Source organism: Bos indicus, chromosome 25 (assembly GCF_029378745.1).
Source record: "Bos indicus isolate NIAB-ARS_2022 breed Sahiwal x Tharparkar chromosome 25, NIAB-ARS_B.indTharparkar_mat_pri_1.0, whole genome shotgun sequence".
NCBI lineage: Eukaryota > Metazoa > Chordata > Mammalia > Artiodactyla > Bovidae > Bos > Bos indicus.
The window spans coordinates 19,880,496-19,904,419 of record NC_091784.1 but is presented as its reverse complement, the minus strand read 5'-3'; the positions used below and the strand labels follow the sequence as shown (position 1 = coordinate 19,904,419).

General features: G+C 37.8%; 1 protein-coding gene and 1 non-coding gene across 3 annotated transcripts in view; one reads left to right on the top strand and one right to left on the bottom strand.

Moving 5' to 3' along the window:
• The window catches only part of DNAH3 (dynein axonemal heavy chain 3), a 254,086-nt gene that overhangs the window by 137,445 nt on the left and 92,717 nt on the right, over positions 1-23,924 (top strand). For both annotated transcript variants that reach the window (XM_070779177.1, XM_070779176.1), the window contains one exon: positions 13,756-14,001. In XM_070779177.1, coding sequence (XP_070635278.1) covers positions 13,756-14,001 — 246 coding nt within the window. The remainder of the gene's footprint in view (positions 1-13,755; positions 14,002-23,924) is intronic.
• Positions 23,550-23,622, bottom strand: TRNAR-CCU (transfer RNA arginine (anticodon CCU)). Its single transcript has one exon. It is a non-coding gene; the product is annotated as a tRNA-Arg (tRNA).

Genomic DNA, 23,924 nt, shown 5'->3' with positions numbered 1-23,924 from the left:
CATACAGTATTATCTTTCTCTGTCAACTTATTTCACTTTAGCATAATGCCTTCCCAGTCCATCCATAAAGCTACAAATTGCAGAATTTCATACTTGTGTATGGTTGTATATTATTCCATTATGTATGTATACCACATCTTCATCCATTCATCTTTTGATGAACACTTAGGTTGCTTTTATATCTTGGCTATTATGAATAATGTGGCTATGAATATTGGGTGCATGTATCTTTTTGAATTAGTGTTTTTGTTTTTTTTCAGTATATATCTAGGAGTGGAACTACTGAGTCATCAGACAGTTTAGCTGCTCAGTCGTGTCTGATTCTTTGTGACCACATAGACTGCAGCACGTCAGGCTTCCCTGTCCATCCCCAACTCCCAGCTTGCTCAAACTCATGTCCATCAAGTTAGTGATGCCATCCAACCATCTCATCCTCTGTCATCCCCTTCTCCTCCCACCTTCAATCTTTCCCAGCATCTGGGTCTTTTCAAATGAGTCAGATCTTTGCATCTAGTGGCTGAAGTATTGGAGTTTCAGCTTCAGTATCAGTCCTTCCAATGAACAGTCAGGTCTTATTTTCTTTAGGATGGACTGGTTGGATCTCTTTGCAGTCCAAGGGACTCTCAAGAGTCTTCTCCAACACCACAGTTCAAAAGCATCAATTCTTCAATGCTCAGCTTTCTTTATAGTCCAACTTTCACATCCATACATGACTACTGGAAAAGCATTAGCTTTGACTGGATGGATCTCTGTTGACAAAGTAATATTTCTGCTTTTTAATATGCTGTCTAGCTTGGTCATAACTTATCTTCCAAGGAGTAAGTGTCTTATAATTTTATGGCTGCAGTCACCATCTGCAGTGATTTTGGAGCCCAGAAAAATAAAGCCTGACACTGTTTCCACTGTTTCCCCATCTATTTGCCATGAAGTGATGGTACCAGATGCCATGATGTTAGTTTTCTGAATGTTGAGTTTTAAGCCAACTTTTTCACTCTCCTCTTTCACTTTCAACAAGAGGCTCTTTAGTTCTTCTTCACTTTCTGCCATAAGGGTGATATCATCTGCATATCTGAGGTTATTGATATTTCTCCTGGCAATCTTGATTCCAGCTTGTGCTTCACCCAGCCTAGTGTTTCTCATAATGTACTCTACATACAAGTTAAATAAGCAGGGAGACAATATACAGCCTTGACGTACTCCTTTTCCTATTTTGAAATAGTCTGTTGTTCCATGTCCAGTTCTAACTGTTGCTTCCTGACCTGCATACAGATTTCTCAAGAGGCAGGTCAGGTGGTCTGGTATTCCCATCTCTTTCAGAATTTCCACAAGTAGTTGTGATCCACACAGTCAAAGGCTTTGGCATAGTTAATAAAGCAGAAATAGGTGTTTTTCTGGAACTCTTTTGCTTTTTCAATGATCCAACGGATGTTGGCAATTTGATCTCTGGTTCCTCTGCCTTTTCTAAAACCAGCTTGAGCATCTGGAAGTTCACAGTTCATGTATTGCTGAATCCTGGCTTGGAGAATTTTGAGCATTACTTTACAAAGCGTGTGAGATGAGTGCAATTGTGCAGTAGTTTGAGCATTCTTTGGCATTGCCTTTCTTTGGGATTGAAATGAAAACTGACCTTTTCCAGTCCTGTGGCCACTGCTGAGTTTTCCAAATTTGCTGGCATATTGAGTGCAGCACTTTCACAGCATTATCTTTTAAGATTTGAAATAGCTCAGCTGGAATTCCATCACCTCCACTAGCTTTGTTCGTAGTCATGCTTCCTAAGGCTCACTTGACTTCACATTCCAGGATGTCTGGCTCTAGGTGAGTGATCACACCATTGTGATTATCTTGGTCGTGAAGATCTTTTTTATACAGTTCTTCTGTGAATTCTTGCCATGTCTTCTTAATATCTTCTGTTTCTGTTAGGTCCCTACTGTTTTTGTCCTTTATTTTGCCCATCTTTGCATGAAATGTTCCCTTGGTATCTCTAATTTTCTTGAAGAGATCTCTAGTCTTTCCCATTATATTATTTTCCTCTATTTCTTTGCACTGATCACTGAGGAAGGCTTTCTTATTTGTCCTTGCTATTCTTTGGAACTCTGCATTCAATTGGATGCCATTTCTTTCTCAAGATAACACATAATTCAAAATGATGGTGAATCTTCCTACAGCTTCTACTCCGTGTACATATTTTCTCAGCCCATTTCTTCCAGAGGCATATAGGTGTAGATTTTCTAAAAAGAGTAAATTGGAAATAGTTGAGCCAGAGACTCTCTTTAACCAAATATTAAAATTAAAATTACAGACAGTATTTGTACAAGCACATGAGTTACATACATTATATATTTGTATTTTTATTTGTAAATTTTTCATACTTTGCCAAGCTCCTTTCACTGTCCTTATATAGTATTTCCTCCAGGAAAGAAGGCACCAGCATGAGAAATGGATTTATTGTCTACAGTCCTATGTAGCCTCAACTCTTGTCTTCCTGAATCTATAACTGTGAATCCTCTCAGGAGTGCTGAAATACACACAACTGCTAAAAACTGGGGACTAGGGATTTCCCTGGTGGTCCAGTGGTTAAGAATTCATGCTCCTGGTGCAGAGGGCCCAGATTCCATCCCTGGTCAGAGAACTAGATTCCGAATGCCAAACAAAGTTCTTGATGCTGCCAAAAAAAAAAAAAAAAACAAAACTGGGGCATAGGGTTAAATTTGATTTTGGAACTATAACATTTAACACTGTCAATGTTAAAATGCAAGAACATGGTAGCTATGATTAGCAAAAACTTGAGATAAGGAACACTGAATACAACTTTAGCTTTTATTTTGAAATAATTTTAGATTTAAAGAAAACTTACCAAAAGAATGTAGAATTACATATGCTCTTTACTTAGATTTCTTTAATGTTAACATCTTATATAACCAAGGAACAATTATCATAATAAGGAAATTAACATTGATACTATACTATTTTATGCATTTTATCTGAATTTCACATTTTTCCACAAATTTTTATGTTCCAAGATCCAATTCAAAATGCCACATTGTACTTAAAATTGTTGTATCTTCTTGGTCTCCTACAAGCTATGATAGTTCTTCTGCCTTTCCTGATATTCATAACCTTGTCATTTGGTGAATACTGCCCAGTTATGTTTCTTGCTGCTGCTACTGCTGCTAAGTCGCTTCAGTCGTGTCCGACTCTGTGCGACCCCAGAGACGGCAGCCCACCAGGCTCCGCCATCCCTGGGATTCTCCAGGCAAGAACACTGGAGTGAGTTGCCATTTCCTTCTCCAATGCATGAAAGTGAAAAGTGAAAGTAAAGTCACTAAATGGTGTCCCACTCTTCACGACCCCATGGACTGCAGCCTACCAGCCTCCTCCATCCATGGGATTTTCCAGGCAAGAGTACTGAAGTGGGGTGCCATCGCCTTCTCCATTATGTTTCTTAATATTTCTCAATTTACGTTTGCCTGTTGTTGTTGTTCAGTTGCTCACTCATGTCCAACTCTTTGCAGCCCCACAGACTGCAGCATACCAGGCTTCCCTGTCCTTCACCATCTCCCTGAGCTTGCTCAAACTCATGTCCATTAAGTCAGTGATGCCATCCAACCATCTTGTCCTCTGTCATCCCCTTCTCCTGTCTTCAATCTTTCCCAGCATCAAGGTCTTTTCCTTGATGAGAAGAGTCAGCTCTTCTCATAAGGTGGCCAAAGTTTTGGAGCTTCAGCTTCAGCATCAGTCCTTCCAGTACATATTCAGGGTTGATTTCCTCTAGGATTAACTGGTTGGATCTCCTTGCATTCCAAGGGACTATCAAGAGTCTTATCCAGAACCATAGTTCAAAAACATCATTTCTTCAGTACTCAGCCTTCTTTATGATCCAACTCTCAAATCCATAATGACTACTGCAAAAACCACAGGCTTGACTAGATGGACCTTTGTTGGCAAAGTAATGTCTCTGCTTTTTAATATGCTGTCTAGGTTGGTCATAGCTTTTCTTTCAAGGAGCAAGTGTCTTTTAATTTCATGGCTGCAGTCATCATCTGCAGTGATTTTGGAGCCCAAGAAAATAAAGTCTGTCATTGTTTCCATTGTTTCCCCATCTATTTGCCATGAAATGATGGGACCAGATGCCATGATCTTAGGTTTTTGAATGTTGAGTTTTAAGCCAGCTTTTTCACTCTCCTCTTTCACCTTTATCAAGAGGCTCTTTAGTTCCTCCTCGCTTTCTGCCATAAGGGTGGTGTCATCCGCATATCTGAGGTTATTGATATTTCTTCCAGCAATCTTGCCAGTTTTCCTAATTTTGTCATAATTAGACTAAGATTGTGATTTTTTTTTAAAATTGAAGTATAGTTGATTTGTATTATTATATGTTTCAGGTGTACAGCTTAGTGATTCACAATTTTTAAAGATTATATTTCATTTAATGTTGTTTTAAAACATTGGCTATATTTCCTGTGTTGTACAATATATCATTGTAATTTATCTGTTTTATACATAGCAGTCCAAAGCTCTTAAACACCAGCCACTGTCGTGCTCCTCCCATGTCCCTCTTCCCACTGGCAACCACTAGTTTGTTTTCTGTATCTGTAAGTCCATATCTTTTCACTAGTTTGTTATAGCTTTAGATAAGAAATAACATACAGTATTTGTCTTTTTGTCTGACTTATTCTACTAAAAATAATAACCTCCAAGTCCATCTATGTTGTTGTAAATGGCAAAACTTCACTCATTTTTATGACCAAGTAGTATTCCATTGTGTGTGTGTGTATGTGTATATGCATACATATATGTATATATAGTCTTATTTAGCAATTCATCGGTGGATAAAGACTTAGGTTGCTTCCATATCTTGGCTATTGTAAGTAATGCTGCTATGAACATTGAGAGCATGTATCATTTTGAATTTGTGTTTCATTTTTCTCAGATATATATCCAGGAGTAAACCCTGGATCATATGGTAGTTCTATTTTTAGTTTTTTGAGGAACCTCCATACTATTTCCCACAGTGGCTGCACCAATAAACATACCCACTAACAGTGTACAAAGTTTCCCTTTTCTCCACTAATCCCACTAATCTCCACTACAGGGTTCTACACAGAAATTGCCTCACATTTGTCTTTTAATTTTTATTCCAAATACAGCAACCTATATTGGAAAGTGGTTTTAGTGCATGGTGAGTAAGGCTCACCTGGAGTACCAGTTAGCTGATCACCAGTGAAATTACTCAGTTGTGTCCGACTTTTTGCGACCCCATGGACTGTAGCCTACCAGGCTCCTCCATCCATGGAATTTTCCAGGCAAGAGTGCTGGAATGGATTTCCATTTCCTTCTCCAGGGGATCTTCCCCACCCAGGAATCGAACCCAGGTCTCCCACATTGCAAGCAGACGCTTTAACCTCTGAACCACCAGGGAAGCCTGCTTGAGCTACCACTAAATCCCACTAATCTCCACTAATTCCCACTAATCTCCACTAATCCACTAATCTCCATCTAATCCTTGCCACATTAGATACTTGGTCTTTTTGATGAAAACCATTCTGACAGGTGTGAGGTGTTAACTGATTGTAGTTTTAATTTACATTTCTCTGATGATTAACTATATTGAGCATCTTCTCATGTGCTGATTGGTCATCTGTATGTATTATTTGCAAAAATGTCTATTCAGATCTTCTGCCCGTTTTTAATCAGGTTGTTTATTGATGTTGAGTTGTATGACTTGTTTTTATATATTTTAGATATTAACTCCCTTATTAGTCATATCGTTTGCAAATATTTTCTCCAGTTCAGTAGATTGTCTTATCATTTTCTCCATTGCATCCTTTGATATGGAAAAGATTTTAAGGTTAATTAGGTCCCAACTGTTTAGCCAACTTGTTTCCTTTGCCTTAGGGGAAAAATCAAAATATTGCTATGATTTATGTCAAAGAGTGTTCTGTTGTTTTCTTCTAGGAGTTTTATGGTTTATAGTCTCACATTTAGGTTTTAATTCATTTTGAGTTTATTGTTTATATATAGTGTGAGGAAATGTTCTGATTTTATTCTTTTACATATAGTTGTCCTGTTTTCCCAGGACCACTTACTGAAGAGACTGTGTTTTCTCCACTGTATATTTTTACCTCTTTTGTCATAGATTAATTGACCGTAAGTGCATAGATTACTTCTGGGCTTCCTATCCTGTTCCATTGATCTATGTGTCTGTTTTTGTGTGATATTTTTGTCTGGTTTTGGTATCAGGGTGATGCTGGCCTCATAGAATGAGCTCAAAAGTATTCCTTCCTCTGCAATTGTTTGGAATAATTTGAGAAGGTAGATATTATCTCTTCTGTAAATGTTTGGTAGAACTCACCTGTGAAGCCCTGTGGTCTTGGACTTTTCTTTTCTGAGAGTTTTTAAATTACTGATTTAGTTTCATTATTGGTCTGTTCATATTTTCTATTTACTCAAGGTTCAGTCTTGAGAGATTATACCTCTCTAAGAATTTGTTAATTTCTTCTAGATTGTTCATCTTCTTGTTATATACTTGTCCATAGTAATCTCTGCAATTACTTTGTATTTCATGATGTTGGTTATAATTTCTCCTTTTTTATTTTTGACTTTATTGATTTGAGCTTTCTCTCTTTTTTTATTAATGAGTCTGTCTCAAGATTTAAATGACTGGCTTTAAATGACATTAAGCTAGATGGACCTAATAGATATATATATATATATATATATAACATTCCACCCCAAAGCAGCAGAATACACATTATTTTCAGCTGCACACAAAGCATTCTCTGGGATAGATCACATTCTAGGCCACAAAACAAGCCTTGGTAAATTGAAGAAAATTAAAATCATATCAAATATCTTTTCCAACCACAATGCTATGAGACTAGAAATCAGCTACAAGAAAATAAAAACTGCAAAAAGTACAGAGGCTAAAAAATATGCTATTAAACAACCAATGAATAACTGAATAAACTAAAGAGAAAATCACAAAATACCTGGAAGAAATTTAAAACAAGCACAACAATCCATAATCTGTGGGATGCAGCAGAAGCAGTTCTAAGAGGGAAGTTTACAGTGATACAAACCTCAAGAACAACAGCAAGAAGAATCTCAAACAACTTAACCTTATACCTAAAGGAAACAGGAAAAGAATAACAAAACCCAAAGTTAACAGAAGCAAAGAAATCTTAAAGATCAGAAGAGAAAGAAATGAAATAGAGACTTAAAAAATAGAAAAGATCAATGAAACTTAGAGCTGGTTTTTTGAAAAGATAAGCAAAATCAAGATTTGCATTTTTAGTAATAATATCACAGAAGTGATGGTGTATCCTCAGTAAATCTTCAGCGGGTACATAATGTGAACATATCTTATTCCTGTTGAAGGTTCTGGTCAAAATTATCTTTGTTCATAGTTATATTTCTCCACTGTAATGTTACTGTTTTTTTTTTTTTTTCCCCTTTGGGATTAATAATTACATCATGGGAGATAATTTCAAGCTATGCAAATATCCTATTTCTCCTCAGACTTTCATGTACTGATTTTAACATCCATTGGTAGATTTTATCTACAGCAATTATTAGGGTGGCATTTCCTAATGTAAATTTCCTATTTAAATTTATATTTCTTTTAAAGATTAGAGTTCTTCTGTAAAGAAGAACTATTCTTCCCTACTTATTTATTCAATTATTTAGTGATCAAATATGAATTCATGGATATTCATTTTGTTCTATGAATTATAATCCAACGCTATAATTATTTATTTTATTGTTCAAATGGCTTTGACAATTGGGGACACCTTCAAGTTGGTTCCTGTGGTCATTTAACATGTTTTTATCTTCAAATTGCTAAGATCAGAAATGAAAATGCAGACATTACTACTCATTGTACAGAAAGAAAAAGGATTATAAGAGAGCACTATGAAAAATTTTATGGTAACAAATTTGATTACTTAAATGAAATGGGGAAAAAAATGCCTACCAAGACACAAAATCTACCAAGACTGCAGCACAAAGAAATCTGAATAGATCACTGACTGGTATTGGTCAGTTATCAAAAATCTCACAACAGGTGATCGTGCCCGCGCCCATGCCCGGCGTGTGGGTGGCGGCGCGCGCAGGGGAGAGGCCAGCCCCGCCGGAATAAAAGATAAAAAAAAAAAAAAAAAAAAAATCTCACAACAAAGAAAAATCCTGGATCTGACTACTTCATTGGTGAATTCTACCAGACATTTAGGGAAGAGTTAGTATCAGTCATGCTCAAACTTTTCCAAAATGTTTAAAAGAGAACATTTCCTAACTCATTCTATGAAACAAGCATTACTCTGAAACCAAAGCCAGACAGAGACACTACAAGAAAGTTATAGACCAATATCCTTTATAAACATTAGTGTAAGAAATTCCCCTAAAGGCCAGAAAGGCAATTTTATCAGCATATCTAAAGGATTCTACACTGTAACCAACTATGATTAATTTCTGTGGTGCAAGGATGTCTCAATGTATGAAAAGTAATCAATGTGTGATACATGCAATACAAATATAATTAACAGAATAAAGGAAAAAACACATTGTCTCAATGCAGAAAATCATTTGACAAAACTCATGAAATCATGATAAACAACATTGAACAAGGTAGGAATAAAAGAATACTACCTCAACATAATAAAAGTAAAATACAAACACCTCACAGTGAATATAACACTCAGTGGTGAAACACTTTACCATTTTAACTGCAATAAGGAAAGGATGCTTGCTTTCACTACTTCTATTCAACATAGTACTGGAAGTCCTAGCCAGAGTAATTAGGCAAGAAAAAGAAATAAAATTATGTATTCACATTAGAAAAGAAAAAGTAAATTTATCTGTTTGCAAGTGATATGATCTAATATGTACTAAATCCTGAAGACTGCACACACACACGAAACTGTTATAAACAAATTCAGTAAAGAGGCAGGATACAAAATCAAACACAAAAATAATGCAGTTCTATTGCATTTCTGTACAGTCAGCAAAAACAAGACCGGGAGCTGACTGTGGCTCAGATCCTTATTGCCAAATTCAGACTTAAATTGAAGAAAGTGGGGAAAACCACTAGACCATTCAGGTATGACCCAATCAAATCCCTTACAACTATACAGTGGAAGTGAGAAATAGATTTAAGGGAGTAGATCTGATAGACAGAGTGCCTGATGAACTATGGATGGAGGTTCATGACATTGTACAAGAGACAGGAATCAAGACCATCCCCAAGAAAAAGAAATGCAAAAAAGCAAAGGAGAATGGCTGTCTGGGGAGATCTTACAAATAGCTGTGAAAAGAAGAGAAGCAAAAGGCAAAGGAGAAAAGGAAAGATATACCCATTTGAATGCAGAGTTCCAAAGAATAGCAAGAAGATTTAAGAAAGCCTTCCTCAGCGATCACTGCAAAGAACTAGAGGAAAACAATAGAATGGAAAAGACTAGAGATCTCTTCAAGAAAATTAGAGATACCAAGGGAACATTTCATGCAAAGATGGGCACAATAAAGGACAGAAATGGTAGGGACCTAACAGAAGCAGAAGATAGTAAGAAGAGGTGGCAAGATTATACAGAAGAACTGTACAAAAAAGATCTTCATGACCCAGATAATCACAATGGTGTGATCACTGACCTAGAGCCAGACATCCTGGAATGTGAAGTCAAGTGGGCCTTAGGAAGCATGACTACGAACAAAGATAGTGGAGGTAATGGAATTCCAGTGGAGCTATTTCAAATCCTGAAAGATGATGCTGTGAAAGTGCTGCACTCAATATGCCAGCAAATTTGGAAAACTCAGCAGTGGCCACAAGACTGGAAAAGGTCAATTTTCATCCCAATCCCAAAGAAAGGCAATGCCAAAGAAAGCTCAAACAACCACACAATTGCACTCATCTCACACACTAGTATAGTAATGCTCAAAATTCTCCAAGTCAGGCTTCAGCAATACGTGAACCATGAATTTCCAGATGTTTAAGCTGGTTTTAGAAAAGGCAGAGAAACCAGAGATCAAGTTGCCAACATCTGCTGGATCATTGAAAAAGCAAGAGAGTTCCAGAAAAACATCTATTTCTGCTTTACTGACTATGCCAAAGCCTTTGACTGTGTGGTTCACAATAAACTGGAAAATTCTGAAAGAGATGGGAATACCACACTACCTGACCTGCCTGTTGATAAACCTGTATGCAGGTCAGGAAGCAACAGTTAGAACTGGACATGGAACAACAGACTGGTTCCAAATAGGAAAAGGAGTATGTCAAGGCTGTATATTGTCACCCTGCTTATTTAATTTATATGCAGAGTACATCATGAGAAATGCTGGGCTAGATGAAGCACAAGCTGGAATCAAGATTACTGGTAGGAATATCAATAACCTCAGATATACAGATGATACCACCCTTATGGCAGAAAGTGAAGAACAACTAAAAAAGCCTCTTGATGAAAGTGAAAGAGGAGAGTGAAAAAGTTGGCTTAAAACTCAACATTCAGAAAACTAACATCATGGCATCCGGTCCCATCGCTTCATAGAAAATAGATGGGGAAACAGTGGAAAAAGTGGCTGACTTTATTTTTTCTGGGCTCCAAAATCACTGCAGATGGTGATTGCAGCCATGAAATTAAAAGACGCTTACTCCTTGGAAGGAAAGTTATGACCAACCTAGAAATCATACTAAAAAGCAGAGACATCACTTTGTCAACAAAGGTCTGTCTAGTCAAGGCTATTGTTTCCCCAGTGGTCATGTATGGATGTGAGAGTTGGACTATAAAGCTGAACATCAAAGAATTGATGCTTTTGAACTGTGGTGTTGGAGAAGACTCTTGAGAGTCCCTTGGACTGCAAGGAGATCCAACCAGTCCATCCTAAAGGAGATCAGTCCTGGGTGTTCATTGGAAAGACTGATGATGAAGCTGAAACTGCAATACTTTGGCCACCTGATGCAAAGAGCTGACTCATTTGAAAAGACCCTGATACAGAGTGAAGTAAGCCAGAAAGAAAAACACCAATACAGTATACTAATGCATATATATGGAATTTAGAAAGATGGTAACGATAACACTGTATGTAAGACAGCAAAAGAGACACAGATGTATAGAACAGTCTTTTGGACTATGTGGGAGAGGGAGAGGGTGGGATGATTTGGGAGAATGGCATTGAAACATATATAATATCATATAAGAAATGAATCGCCAGTGCAGGTTCGATGCAGGATACAGGATGCTTGGGGCTGGTGCACTGGGATGACCCAAAGGGATGGTACAGGGAGGGGGGTGGGAGGGGGGCTCAGGATGGGGAGCACGTGTACACCCGTGGCAGATTCTTGTTGATGTATGGCAAAACCAAAGCAATATTATAAAGTAATTAACCTCCAATTAAAATAAATAAATTTAATTCAAAAAAAGAGAAAAGACTCTGATGCTGGGAAAGTTTGAGGCGGGGAGGAGAAGGGGATGACAGAGGATGAAATGATTGGATGGCATCACTGACTGTTTGGGTAAACTCTGGGAATTGGTGATGGACAGGGAGGCCTGGTATGCTACGGTCATGGGGTCTCAAAGAGTCGGATACAACTGAGCAACTGAACTGAACTGAAGTGATACACCAATGTAATGGAGTAGAAGGTCTAGATATAATTACATGCATGTATTGTCAAATGATTTTCCACGAGGATGCTAAGACCATTCAGTGGGGAAAGGACATTCTTTTCTTTTTTTCCTCTTTTTGTTTTTGCCTGCACCACGTGGCATGCAGGACCTTTAGCTCCTCCACCAGGGATCTAACCCATGCCCTCTGCAGTGAAAGTACTGATTCTTAACCACTGGACTTCCAGGAAGGTCCCTAGGACAGTCTTTTCAACAAGTGATGCCAGGAAACCTGGATATCCACTTAGAAATAAAGGAAGTTGGACCTTTACTTAATGTTATGTACAAAAATTAACTCAAAACAAATGGAAGACCTAAACGTAAGAACTGTGTGTGTTCAGTCACTTCAGTCGTATCTCTTTCCAACCCTATGGACTGTAGCCTGCCAGGCTTCCCTGTCCGTGGGATTCTCCAGGCAAAAATACTGGAGTGGGTTGCCATGCCCTCCTTGATCAGGTCTTCCCAAACTAGGGAATGAACCCAGGGTCTCCTGTGGCTTCTGTATCACAGATGGATTTTTTACTGCTGAGCCACTGGAGAAGCCCTAAACCTTTAAAATTTCTAGAAGAAAATCTAAGGTAGAGAGCTATTTGGAAATTATTTCTTGGATATGACACCAAAGGCACAGCAACAAAAGAAAAAAAAGACAAATAGAGTCCATGAAAATTGAAAACTACTGTTTTCAAAAGACTCTAACAACAGAGTAAAAAGACAACTCACAAGTGGCAGAAAATCTTTATAAATCATATAAATGATAAAGGATGAATATCAAAGACTCTGTTAACAGACTAAAAGGATGACTCACAAATGGGAGAAAATCTTTACCAATCATATATATGATAAAGGATGAATATCCAGAATATATAGAGAATTCCTAAAATTTAACAACACAAAAACAAACTGACTAAATAATAGTCAAAGGTCTTAAATAGACATTTTTCCAAAGAAGATGCACAAATGGTTTATAAGCACATGGAAAGATGCTCAGCATCACTAATTATTAGGAAAATGCAAATCAAAACCACAGTGAGATACCATCTCATACCTATTAGGTTGGATACTATCCAAACAACAACAGGACTAACAATATTAACAATCAAAAAGAACAAGTATTGACGAGGATGTCAAGAAACTGGAACCCTTGTGAACCATTGATGAAATGTAAAATGGTACAGTTGCTATGGAAAATAGTTTCTCAGTTCCTCAAAATTAAAAGTAGAATTACCATATGACTTAGCACTTCTACTCTGGGTATATATATATAAGGAAGTTGAAAGTAGGGACATAGATATTTTATTCATAGCAATATTATTTTTGAACATAGAACCTGTGTTCATAGCAGCATTATTCATAGTAACCAAAGATGAAAACAACCCAAGTGTCCACCAATCAATGAATGGATAAATAAAATGTAATACATGCATACAGTGAAATATTATTCACCTTAAAAATGAAGGAAATTATGGGGAGTTCCCTGGTGGTCTAGTGGTTAGGATTCAGTGCTTTCACTGCCCTGCCAGGGTTTAATTCCTGGTCAGGAAACAGATCCTTCAAGCCACATGGCACAGTCAAAATAAAAATTCTGATACACATTCTGATACATGCTGCAAAACAAATGGAGCTTGAGAACACTGTGCTCAGAGAAATAAGCTAGTCAGAAAAAGACTATAGTTTTAAAAATAAAATAAAATTAAAAAAAAAGAAAAAGACTATATTATTTCACCTCTAAGACATATCCAGATTAGTCAAATTTATAAAGATAGAAAGTAGAATGCTATTTGTCATGTTGTGGGGAAGAAGGTAATGAATTAATGTTTAACGGGTATAGAGTTTCAGTTTTGCAGGATGAAAATAGTCCCAGATGTGAATAGTGGTGATGGTTGCACAAAAAAAAGGATGAATTTAATACCACTGAACTTTAAAATGGTTAAGATTGTAATCTGTGTGTTATGCATATCTTGCTACAATAAAAAAATTTATTTTAATATATGTAGAAGGATCAGGCCACTCATTCAATATCAGTCCCTTCCCCAGGCCCTTCAAGTATAGAACTACCTAATTCATATCTATTGCACTGTGCAGTTTTTTCTGAGGTTCTTATTCTTGCTTTTAGATGAAATCAGGGAAGTAGAAGAGGAGGAAAGTGAATTATTTGAAGGCCTGACAAGCCAACAGATCTTCCTCTGGCTACAAGGTCTGTTCCTTTTTGCCTTGGTGTGGACGGTGGCCGGCACCATCAACGCAGACAGCAGAAAGAAATTTGATCTGTTTTTCCGCAACCTGATCATGGGTATGGATAATAACAACCCAAGACCCAAAAGCGTCAAACTCACCAAAAACAACATCTTTCCAGAAAGAGGTAACTTGGTACCTGTTTGTTTTGTCTCCCTGTAGTGGTTTGGAGCATTATGTTCCAAACCCAGTCAAAATGTGAGATCCATGTAAGGCCTTTACAAAAGCCAGGAAAGATTTTGTAGGTTGCCTGAGGAGGTATACTTCTTCAGAGCTGGCCCATGTATGTAGAGATGGGTGACCCTGAATTCAGGTCTTATGAGTTAATTTAACTACTAATTGTTAACTTAGAAAAAGTCAATATGACTTTTTAAAATTATCTATAATCTCAGTGGTAAAATAGGCCCCAGAGAACAACATGAGAAATACAACCACTTCTGTTTTTCTTACTCCCTTCTAGTCCTGTTCTCTGTATTTACACATGTCATATCATGGTGATTATGGTTTTAACATTTCCTTTAACATTTTTCATTATAGTCTAATATTGAAATGTTTATGGTTTTGCTACATACATTATCTTCAAAATGATCACTTTAACCATGTATTAATGTTCTGTATATTCCGTTCAGTTCAGTTCAGTCGCTCAGTCGTGTCTGACTGTTTGCAACCCCACGAACCACCGCAGGCCAGGCCTCCCTGTCCATCACCAACTCCCGGAGTTTACCTAAACTCATGTCCATTGAGTCGGTGATGCCATCCAACCATCTCATCCTCTGTCGGCCCCTTTTCCTCCTGCCCTCAATCTTCCCCAGCATTAGGGTCTTTTTGAATGAGTCAGCTCTTCTCATCAGGTGGCCAAAGTATTGGAGCTTCAGCTTCAATAGCAGTCCTTACAATGAACACCCAGGACTGATCTCCTTTAGGATGGACTGGTTGTATCTCCTTGCAGTCCAAGGGACTCTCAAGAGTCTTCTCCAACACCACAGTTCAAAAGCATCAATTCTTCAGTGCTCAGCTTTCTTTATAGTCCAACTCTCACATCCATACATGACCTCTGGAAAAACCATAGCCTTGACTAGACAGACCTTTGTTGACAAAGTGATGTTTCTGCTTTTTAATATGCTTTCTAGGTTGGTCATAACTTTCCTTCCAAGGAGTTAAGGATATTTTAATTTCATGGCTGCAGTCACCATCTGCAGTGATTTTGGAGCCCCCCAAAATAAAGTCTGACACTGTTTCCACTGTTTCCCCATCTATTTACTGTACATCAAGGCTCTATATTTTCATCCTGCTTATTTAACTTATATGCAGAGTACATCATGAGAAACACTGGGCTGGATGAAGCAAAAGCTGGAATCAAGATGGCCAGGAGAAATATCAATAACCTCAGATATGCAGATGACACCACCCTTATGGCAGAAAGTAAAGAAGAACTAAAGAGCCTCTTGATGAAATTGAAAGAGGAGAGTGAAAAAGTTGGCTTAAAGCTCAGTATTCATAAAACTAAAATCATGGCATCCAGTCCCATCACTTCATGACAAATAGATGGGGAAACAGTGGCTGACTTTATTTTTTTGATGAATCATGCTACAGTTTTATAAATTTTATTTATCTTTTCCTAGAACCAGCTTTTAGTTTCACTGATCTTTTCTATTGTTTTTTAGTCTCGATTTTATTTCTCCTGATCTTTATTATTTTTTTCTTTCTACTAAGTTGGGTTTTATTTGTTGTCTTTTTTCTGTTTCATATAGGTGTAAAGTTAGGTTGCTTATTTGAAATTTTTCTTGTTTGCTGAGGTAGTAAGCTTATAATGCTATAAATTTTCCTCTTAGAACTGTTTTTCTGTTTCCCATAGGCTTTGGATTGTCGTGTTTTCACTTTCATTTGTTTCTCGGTATTTTTGTTTGTTCTCTTTGATTTATTCAGTGACCGATTGCTTGTTTAGCCTCCACTTACTTGTGTCTTTTGCAGTATTTTTTCCTTATAGTTGACTTCTAGTCTCATAGCTCATTGTTGAAAAAGATACTTGATATGATTTCAATTTTCTTAAATTTACTGAGGCTTTTTTGTGGCCTAGCATGTGATCTGTCCTGAAGAATATTCCATGTGCACTTGAAATAACGTATGTGAAAGTGAAAGTGAAGTCGCTCAGTCATGCCTGACTCTTTGTGACCTCATGGACCATTGCCTACCTGGCTCCACGGTCCGTGGGATTTTCCAGGCAAGAATACTGGAGTGGGCTGACATTTCCTTCTCCAGATGAAATAATGTATATCATGCTACTTTTGGCCAGAATGCTCTGTGAATGTCAATTAAGCCTGTGTGATCAAAAATGTCGTTAAAGACCAGCATTTCCTAATGTATTTTCTGTCTGGATAATCTGTCCTATGATATAAGTGGGGTGTTAAAATTCCCTGTTATTATTGTGTTACCAGTTACTCCTTTTATGTCTTATGTATTTTGCCGTATATACATAGGTGCTACCATGTTTGGTGCATAGATATTTACAGCCATCTTCTTGGATTGATCCCTTGATCATTATGTAGGGTCCTTCCTTGTCCCTTGTAACCGTCTTTATTTTAAAGTCTGTTTTGTCTGATATAAGTGTTACTACTTTGGCTATCTTTTTATTTCCATTTACATGGGATACCCTTTTGAATCTGCTCACTTTCAGTCTATGTATGTCTCTAGGTCTGCAGTCAATCTCTTGTACTACTCTGTCTTTTGGTTGGAGCATTTAATCCATTTACATTTAAGGTAATTATTGAGATGTATATTCTTGTCATTTTGTTCATTGTTTGGAGTTGTTTCTGTGATCTTTTTTTTTTCTTTCTTTTTTTGTTCTCTTAAGATTTGATGACTATCTTTAGTGTTACGGTTGAATTCCTTTTACTTTGTGTGTGTGTATATATATATTATAGATGTTTGGTATATGGAAACCATGAAGTTATATGGCAGTCTGTGTGTTTGTGTGTGTGCGTGTATAAGTTGCTGAGCTCTTCATTTCAAGTACATTTTAAAAATACTGCATTTGTACTCTCCTCCCCTCACTATTACTAGTTTTGTTACTATATTTTACATATAATAGTATTCTGTGTCTCTTAAATGCTTATTGTGAGTATAAATTTTACTACTTTTTTTCTTTAAATTTATTTTTAATTGAAGGTCAGTTGCTTTAGTATTGCATTGATTTCTACCAAGCATCAACATGAATCAGCCATAAGTTTACCCATGTGCCCTCCCACTTGAACATCCCTCCCACCTCTGTCCCCACCCCACCACTCTAGGTTATTAATAAGCCCTTGTTTGAGTTCCCTGAGTCATATATAGCAAATTCCCATTGGCTATCTATTTTACACATGGTAATGTATATTTCCATGTTACTTTCTCCGTACTTCCCACACAACTTCCCAGCCATGTCCATATTTCTGTTCTCAAAGTCTGTGTCTCCATTGCTGCTTTTCAAATAGGTTCATCAGTACTATCTTTTTAGATTCCATATATATGCATTAGTATACGATAACTGTATTTCTCTTTCTGATTTACTTCACTCTGTAATAGGCTCTAGGTTCATCCACTTCATTAGGACTGACTCAAACACATTCCTTTTTATGACTGAGTAATATTCCATTGTATATATGTACCATAGCTTCTTTATTCATTCATCTGTTGATGGATGTCTAGGTTGCTTCCATGTCCTAGCTATCGTAAATAGAGCTGTAATGAACATTGGTTAGCATGTGTCTTTTTCAGTTTTGGTTTCCTCAGGGTATGTGCCTAGTAGTGGGATTGCTGGGTTACATGGTGGTTTTATTCCTAGTTTTTAAAGGAATCTCCATTCTGTTCTCTGCCTGCAATGCAGGATGCAATACAAAGAATCCACCTACAATGCAGGAGACCCAAGTTTGATTCCTGGGTTGGGAAGATTCCCCGGAGAAGGGATAGACTACCCACTCCAGTATTCTTGGATTTCCCTTCTGGCTCAGTTGGTAAAGAATCCACCTGCAATGCAGGAGACCAGGGTTTGATCCCTGGGTTGGGAAGATCCCCTAGAGAAGGGAAAGGCTACCCACTCCCATATTCTGGCCTGCAGAATTCCATGGACTGTATAGTCCATGAGGTTGCAAAGAGTTGGACACAACTGGGCCTCTTTCACTTCACTTCACTTCACATATTGTTCTCCATAGCAGCTGTATCAATTTGCATTCCCACCAACAGTGTAAGAGGGTTCCCTTTTCTCCACACCCTCTCCAGCATTTATTGTTTATAGATTTTTTGATGATGGCCATTCTGACTGATGTGAGGTGATATCTCATTGTAGTTTTGATTTGAATTTCTTTAATAATGAGTGATGTTGAGCATCTTCTCATGTGCTTATTAGCCATCTGTATGTCTTCTTTGGAGAAATGTCTGTTTAGGTCTTTGCCCCTTTTTTTGATTGATTGTTTCTCTGCTATTGATTTGTATGAGCTACTTGTATATTTTTTAAATGAATCCTTTGTCAGTTGTTTCATTTGCTATTATTTTTTCCCATTCTGAAGGTTGTCTTTTCACCTTGTTTATAGTTTCCTTTGCTGTGCAAAAGTTTTTAAGTTTAAGTAGGTCCCCCTTTTTTATTTTTGCTTTTATTTCTGTTACTCTAGGAGGTGGGTCATAGAGAATCTTACTATGATTTATGTCATAGAGTATTCTGTCTATGTTTTCCTCTAGGAGTTTTATAGTTTCTGGCCTTACAATTAAGCCTTTAATCCATTTTGAGTTTATATTTCCATATGCCATTAGGAAGTGTTCTAATTTCATTCTTTTATACATGACTGTCCAGTTTTCCCAGCACCACTTATTAAAGAAACTATTTTTGCCCCACTGTATATTCTTGCCTCCTTTATCAAAGTATCCATAGGTGTATGGGTTTATCTCTGGGCTTTCTATCTTGTTCCATCGGACTATATTTCTGTTTTAGAGTTTATTACTTTTGACTTTCAACCTCCTTGCTAGTTTTGTGTGTGGATGATTTCCTACCTTTACTGTTGGTTTGCCTTTGCTGGTGAGTTTTTTTTGGTTTGTAATTTTCTTATTTCTAGGTGTGGCCTTTTCATTTTTGCTTTGAAAAGTTCCCTTTAACATTTGTCATAAAGCTCGTTTGGTGGTGTTGAACTCTTTTAGCTTTTGTTTGTCTGTGTAACTTTTTATCTCTCCATCGAATATGAACGAAAGCCTTGCTAGGTAGAATATTATTGGTTGTAGGTTTTTTCCTCTCACCACTTAAAAAATATTGCACCACTCCCTTCTGGCCTGCAGAGTTTCTGCTGATAAATCAGCTGATAGCCTTATGAGAGTTCCCTTGTATGTTATTTGTTGCTTTTCTCTTGTTCCTTTTATAGTCTCTCTTGAATTTTTGTCATTTTTACTACAACATGTCTTGGTATGTTCCTCTCTGCTTCCTCCTGTATCAGGCTCTCTGCACCTCCTGGACTTGGGTAACTGTGTCCTTTCCCATGTGAGGGAAGTTTTCAGCTACTGTGCTTTCAAATATGTTCTCAGGCCCTTTCTCTGCTCCTTCTTGTTGTTGTTCAGTCTCTCAGTCGTGTCTGACTCTTTGCAACCCCATGGATCATAGTACCCCAGGCTTCCCTGTCCTTCACCATCTTCCAGAGCTTGCTCAAACTCATATCCATTGAGTCAATGATGCCATCCAACCATCTCATCCTCTGTGATCCCCTTCTCCTCCTGCCCTCAATCTTTCCCAGCATCAGGGTCTTTTCCAGTGAGTTGGCTCTTCACATCAGGTGGCCAAAATATTGGAGCTTCAGCTTCAGTATCAGTCCTTCCAAAGAATATTCAGGGTTGATTTCCTTTAGGATTGACTGGTTTGATCTCAAAAGGACTATCAAGAGTCTTCTCCAGCACCACAGTTCAAAAGCATCAATTTTTTGGTGCTCAGCCTTCTTTATGATACACCTCTCACATCTGTACATGACTGCTGGAAAAATCATAGCTTTGACTATACAGACCTTTGTTGGCAAAGTTATGTCTCTGCTTTTTAATATGCTATCTAATATGTCTGTCATAGGATGAGGCTAGTCTTGAGGCTAATCTAGGCTTCCTAGAAGGCCAGGCTAGTGCTTGTTCACTGGTGGAAAGGCCTGTGGGCCTGTGGGCCTAGAGGGGCTGTGGGCTCAGGAAGTCCTTAGGCAGCCTGTCTGCTGATGAATGGAGATGTGTCTCCACCCAGTTAGTTGTTAGGCCCAAGACCTTCCAGCACTGGTGCCTTCAGGTTATTGGATGGGGCCAGATCTTGTATCTTGGGCTTCCCTGGTGGCTCAGACAGTAAAGCGTCTGCCTGCAATGTGGGAGACCTGGGTTCGATTCCTGGGTCAGGAAGATCGCCTGGAGAAGGAAATGGCAATCCACTCCAGCACTTTTGCCTGGAAAATCCCATAGACAGAGGAGCCTGACAGGCTACAGTCTACGGGGTCGCAAAGAGTCAGACATGACTGAGCGACTTCACTTTTACTTTCAGATCTTGTATTAATGAGCTACAGGTAGGATTCCATTGTGACTGCTCACAGCAGCAGTATCTACATAGTACAAATATGGCTTCTGCCAGTGTCTATGTCCCCAGGGTAAGCCACTGCTACACTGCAATCCCAGCCTCTCCTCAAGATTCTCCAAGACCAGCAGGTAGGTCTAGCCCAGGCTCCTATCAGATTGCTGCTTTTGCCCTGGGTCCTAGTGCATGTGAGATTTTGTGTGTGGCCTTGCAGAGTGAAGTCCCTATTTCTTCCCGTTCTTTGGAACTCCCAAAATTAAGTCCACTGGCCTTCAAAGTCAAATGCTCTAGGGGATATGGTCCTCCCAGTGCAGGACCACCAGGCTGAGGAGCTATATATGGGGCTCAGTACTCTCACTCCTGTGAGAGAGCCTCTACACTGTAATTATTGTCCAGTTTGTGGATTGCCTCCACCCTATGGGTATGAGACTTGATTATATTGCCAGTCCATCCCTCTTACCTGTCCCATTGTGGTTCCTTCTTTATGTCTTTAGTTGTAGAAGATATTTTCTGGTAGGTTTCAGTCTTTTTCATTGATGACTGTTCTGCAAATAATTGCGATTTGGGTGTATTCTTGAGAATTGAGCTCAGGGTCTTTCTAGTCTGCCATCGTGGATGAAGCCCAAATTTCTTCTCTTTTTAAAAAAAATATTAATAGACTGTAGCTTTAGAGCAGTTTTTGGTTTACAGAAAAATTGAACAGAAAGTACAAAGTTCTTTCTAGTTTAACTGTGTTCTTGTCTGAGAGTATACACTGTGTGATTTCTATTAATTAAAAACTTTTAAGTTGTGGTTTTTGGCCCAGAATATGATCTATCTTGGTGAATGTTCCATGTGAGCTTGAGAAGAATATATTCTGCTCTTGTTAGATGAAGTAATCTATAGATGTCCTTTAGTTCCAGTTGATTGGTAATTAACTATTGATATATCTTTACTCATTTTCTGCCTGCTACCTGTCAATTACTGATAAAGGGGTATAGAAGTCTCCAACTATAATAGTGTATTTTTCTATTTCTCCTGTGGTTCCATTAGTTTTGCCTCATGTATATTGATGTTCTGTTCATGTTTGAAGTTTGAAAATAGTACTAATGTAAATTTCTTCTCTTTTTAATTAGGGTGAGATTGAATTTTGTATCTATATAGCAGTTATTTTTCACAGGTTCTTATTGATATCCTTTCTTGTAATGTTTTATCATAGTTCTCTTTTTTAACAGACTATGTCAAGATGTAGGTCTTCTTTTGTTTATTTTTCCTAGAACATGATCCTTTCAGTCATCAAAGGAAAATTTTATTCTCTGGCTTTCGTATTTATCATTTCCTCCTTCCTTATTTTTATATTTTTGCCTTTTTTATTTAGATTTTTCATTTTAATATGATTCACCCACAACTTCAATTATGCTTTTCCTGTCTTGACTGATTTTAATTCTGCTGTTGTATCTTTTGTTTCCTTGATGTCCTTCCTTAGTGTATGATTAAAAGCACAGGCCATGAAGTCATATTTTCAGAGGTTGAATCCTGGCTCTAGTATTTACTGGTTGGGTGCCCTTGAAAAAGTTCCTTAACATCTCTCAGTTTCCTCAGTTATGAAATGAGGACAACAATAGCACTAATTTCTGGTGCTCTTATAAGAATGAAATGTGTTGATGTATATAAAACATTTATAATTAAGTATGATGCACATAAAGTGTTAAATCAATGTTAGTGACTTTTATTGCTTCCTCCGTATCATCTCTATTAGCTCACTCATCTACCCCCCTTTTTTAATCTCATTTTGCCTTTTCATCTAAGCCTATTTTCTCTTTATGACTTTCTGTTCTTATTTCATGAAAAATTTGTCTTTTTGTACCCTATGTAGGATACCAAACAGTTTCCTCAAATTTGATTGTGAGTCCTGCCTTAAACAAGGTTCAGAAGTATACTTTCAATTATGATCTCCATATTATATCCCTTTATGTAGCAGTATTTTTTTCACAGGTTCCATATGTTGCTTTCTGCTTCCTCATCATTAAGATCAGTCTGTTCATGCTCTGTGCCAGGAAATGGGTACATAAAGTACCCTTGACCCCATTCTTGGTCCACTTTGTGACATCTTTCCTTCCCTTCTGCTGCTGGACAGCTAATTATGTGCATAGCTTCCAAGTTTCCTAGGTAACTTTTCCCTACAATATCTCCTGTCTACCGTGATTCATCTCCTTCCTCTGTGTCCTGTTCAACTGATGCAATGTAAGAAAAACTATAATTTCCATAATGTAATGCAAACTGCTTTCTTCATATATCTTCTCTTACAACTACTCTACTTGAAAGTAGGTTTGATTCTGAAAAAACTGTTTGTAAGAGCAAAATGACACCTTACAAGTGATCAGTGTGAAAATATCCATGGAAATTTAAGCTTTACTCTTGTCTCCATGGTAATCATACACTTCTCTTTCTGCTGGTTTTCAAAACTCTTGCTACTTTTGGACATGATCAGGGTAAATGGTATTCATAACCCCCCTTAAAAACAAACCCAAATGCTGTAAACTCTCCTTTAGAGTCAGAAACAACGGGATGGCCAAGATCCAAAGACCATGTATGATCAACTAATGCCATCTGTTGGAGGCAGCCTTTTAATTTGTTTCATGTGAACATTCTAAAAGAGGACATTTCTCAACAGAAAAATGATCGTGGTTTTTCACTTTGGAAGACCTATTTAAGGCGCCACAACTATTTTCCTTTTTCCTCATTGCGGTCTGGGACCCTACTACCCCTATCAGCTGTAGAAAGATGGCCTGGCAAGGCAAGGGTGACCAAAAAAAAAGACAATTCTCCTAGAGTAGTACGTGGCAGGACAGAGGAACAGCTGTCTGATTTTCTATGTGGGATGTCACTTACATCTCTGTATATCATGAGTTGCAAGGAGGAGGAAAATTAAAAGTATATTAGTGGGCCTGTTGCAGTTTCTCATGCAGTCTCTTGAGGTAAAATTTCTCAGTCCAGCTTGTTTGATATCTAGTTAGAGGAGATTCTACCTAACTTCTTTTAGTCTTTGTGTTTTGTTTTGTTAATATTTGGCTGTGCTGGGTCTTAGTTGCGGTACACTGGGTCTTGTTGCATGTGAACTCCTATTTGCAGCATGTGGGATCTAGTTCCCTGACCAGGGATCGAACTTGGGCCCCCTGCATTAGGAGTGCAAAGTCTTAACCACTGGACCACCAAGGAAGTCGCCTACCTTCTTTTAGTCTTGTTTTCATTGACATTATTCCACTCCTTTCTCTTTTGCCTTCCTAAGTATTTTAGTAGGAAATTACCAACCTCCTAGCCAGAACCCACTGGAATCCAAAAATGTGTTTTAAGTGCCAAGTGTAAATTCTTTTTTATATAACAGCTATTGAGGTATAATTTACATAAGATTCACTCATTTAAGTAAGCAATCAGTGGTTATTAGTAAATTTGCCTAGTTGTGCAACTGTTTAATCCAATTTAGAACACTGGAACATTAGAACAAATTTAAAACATTCATC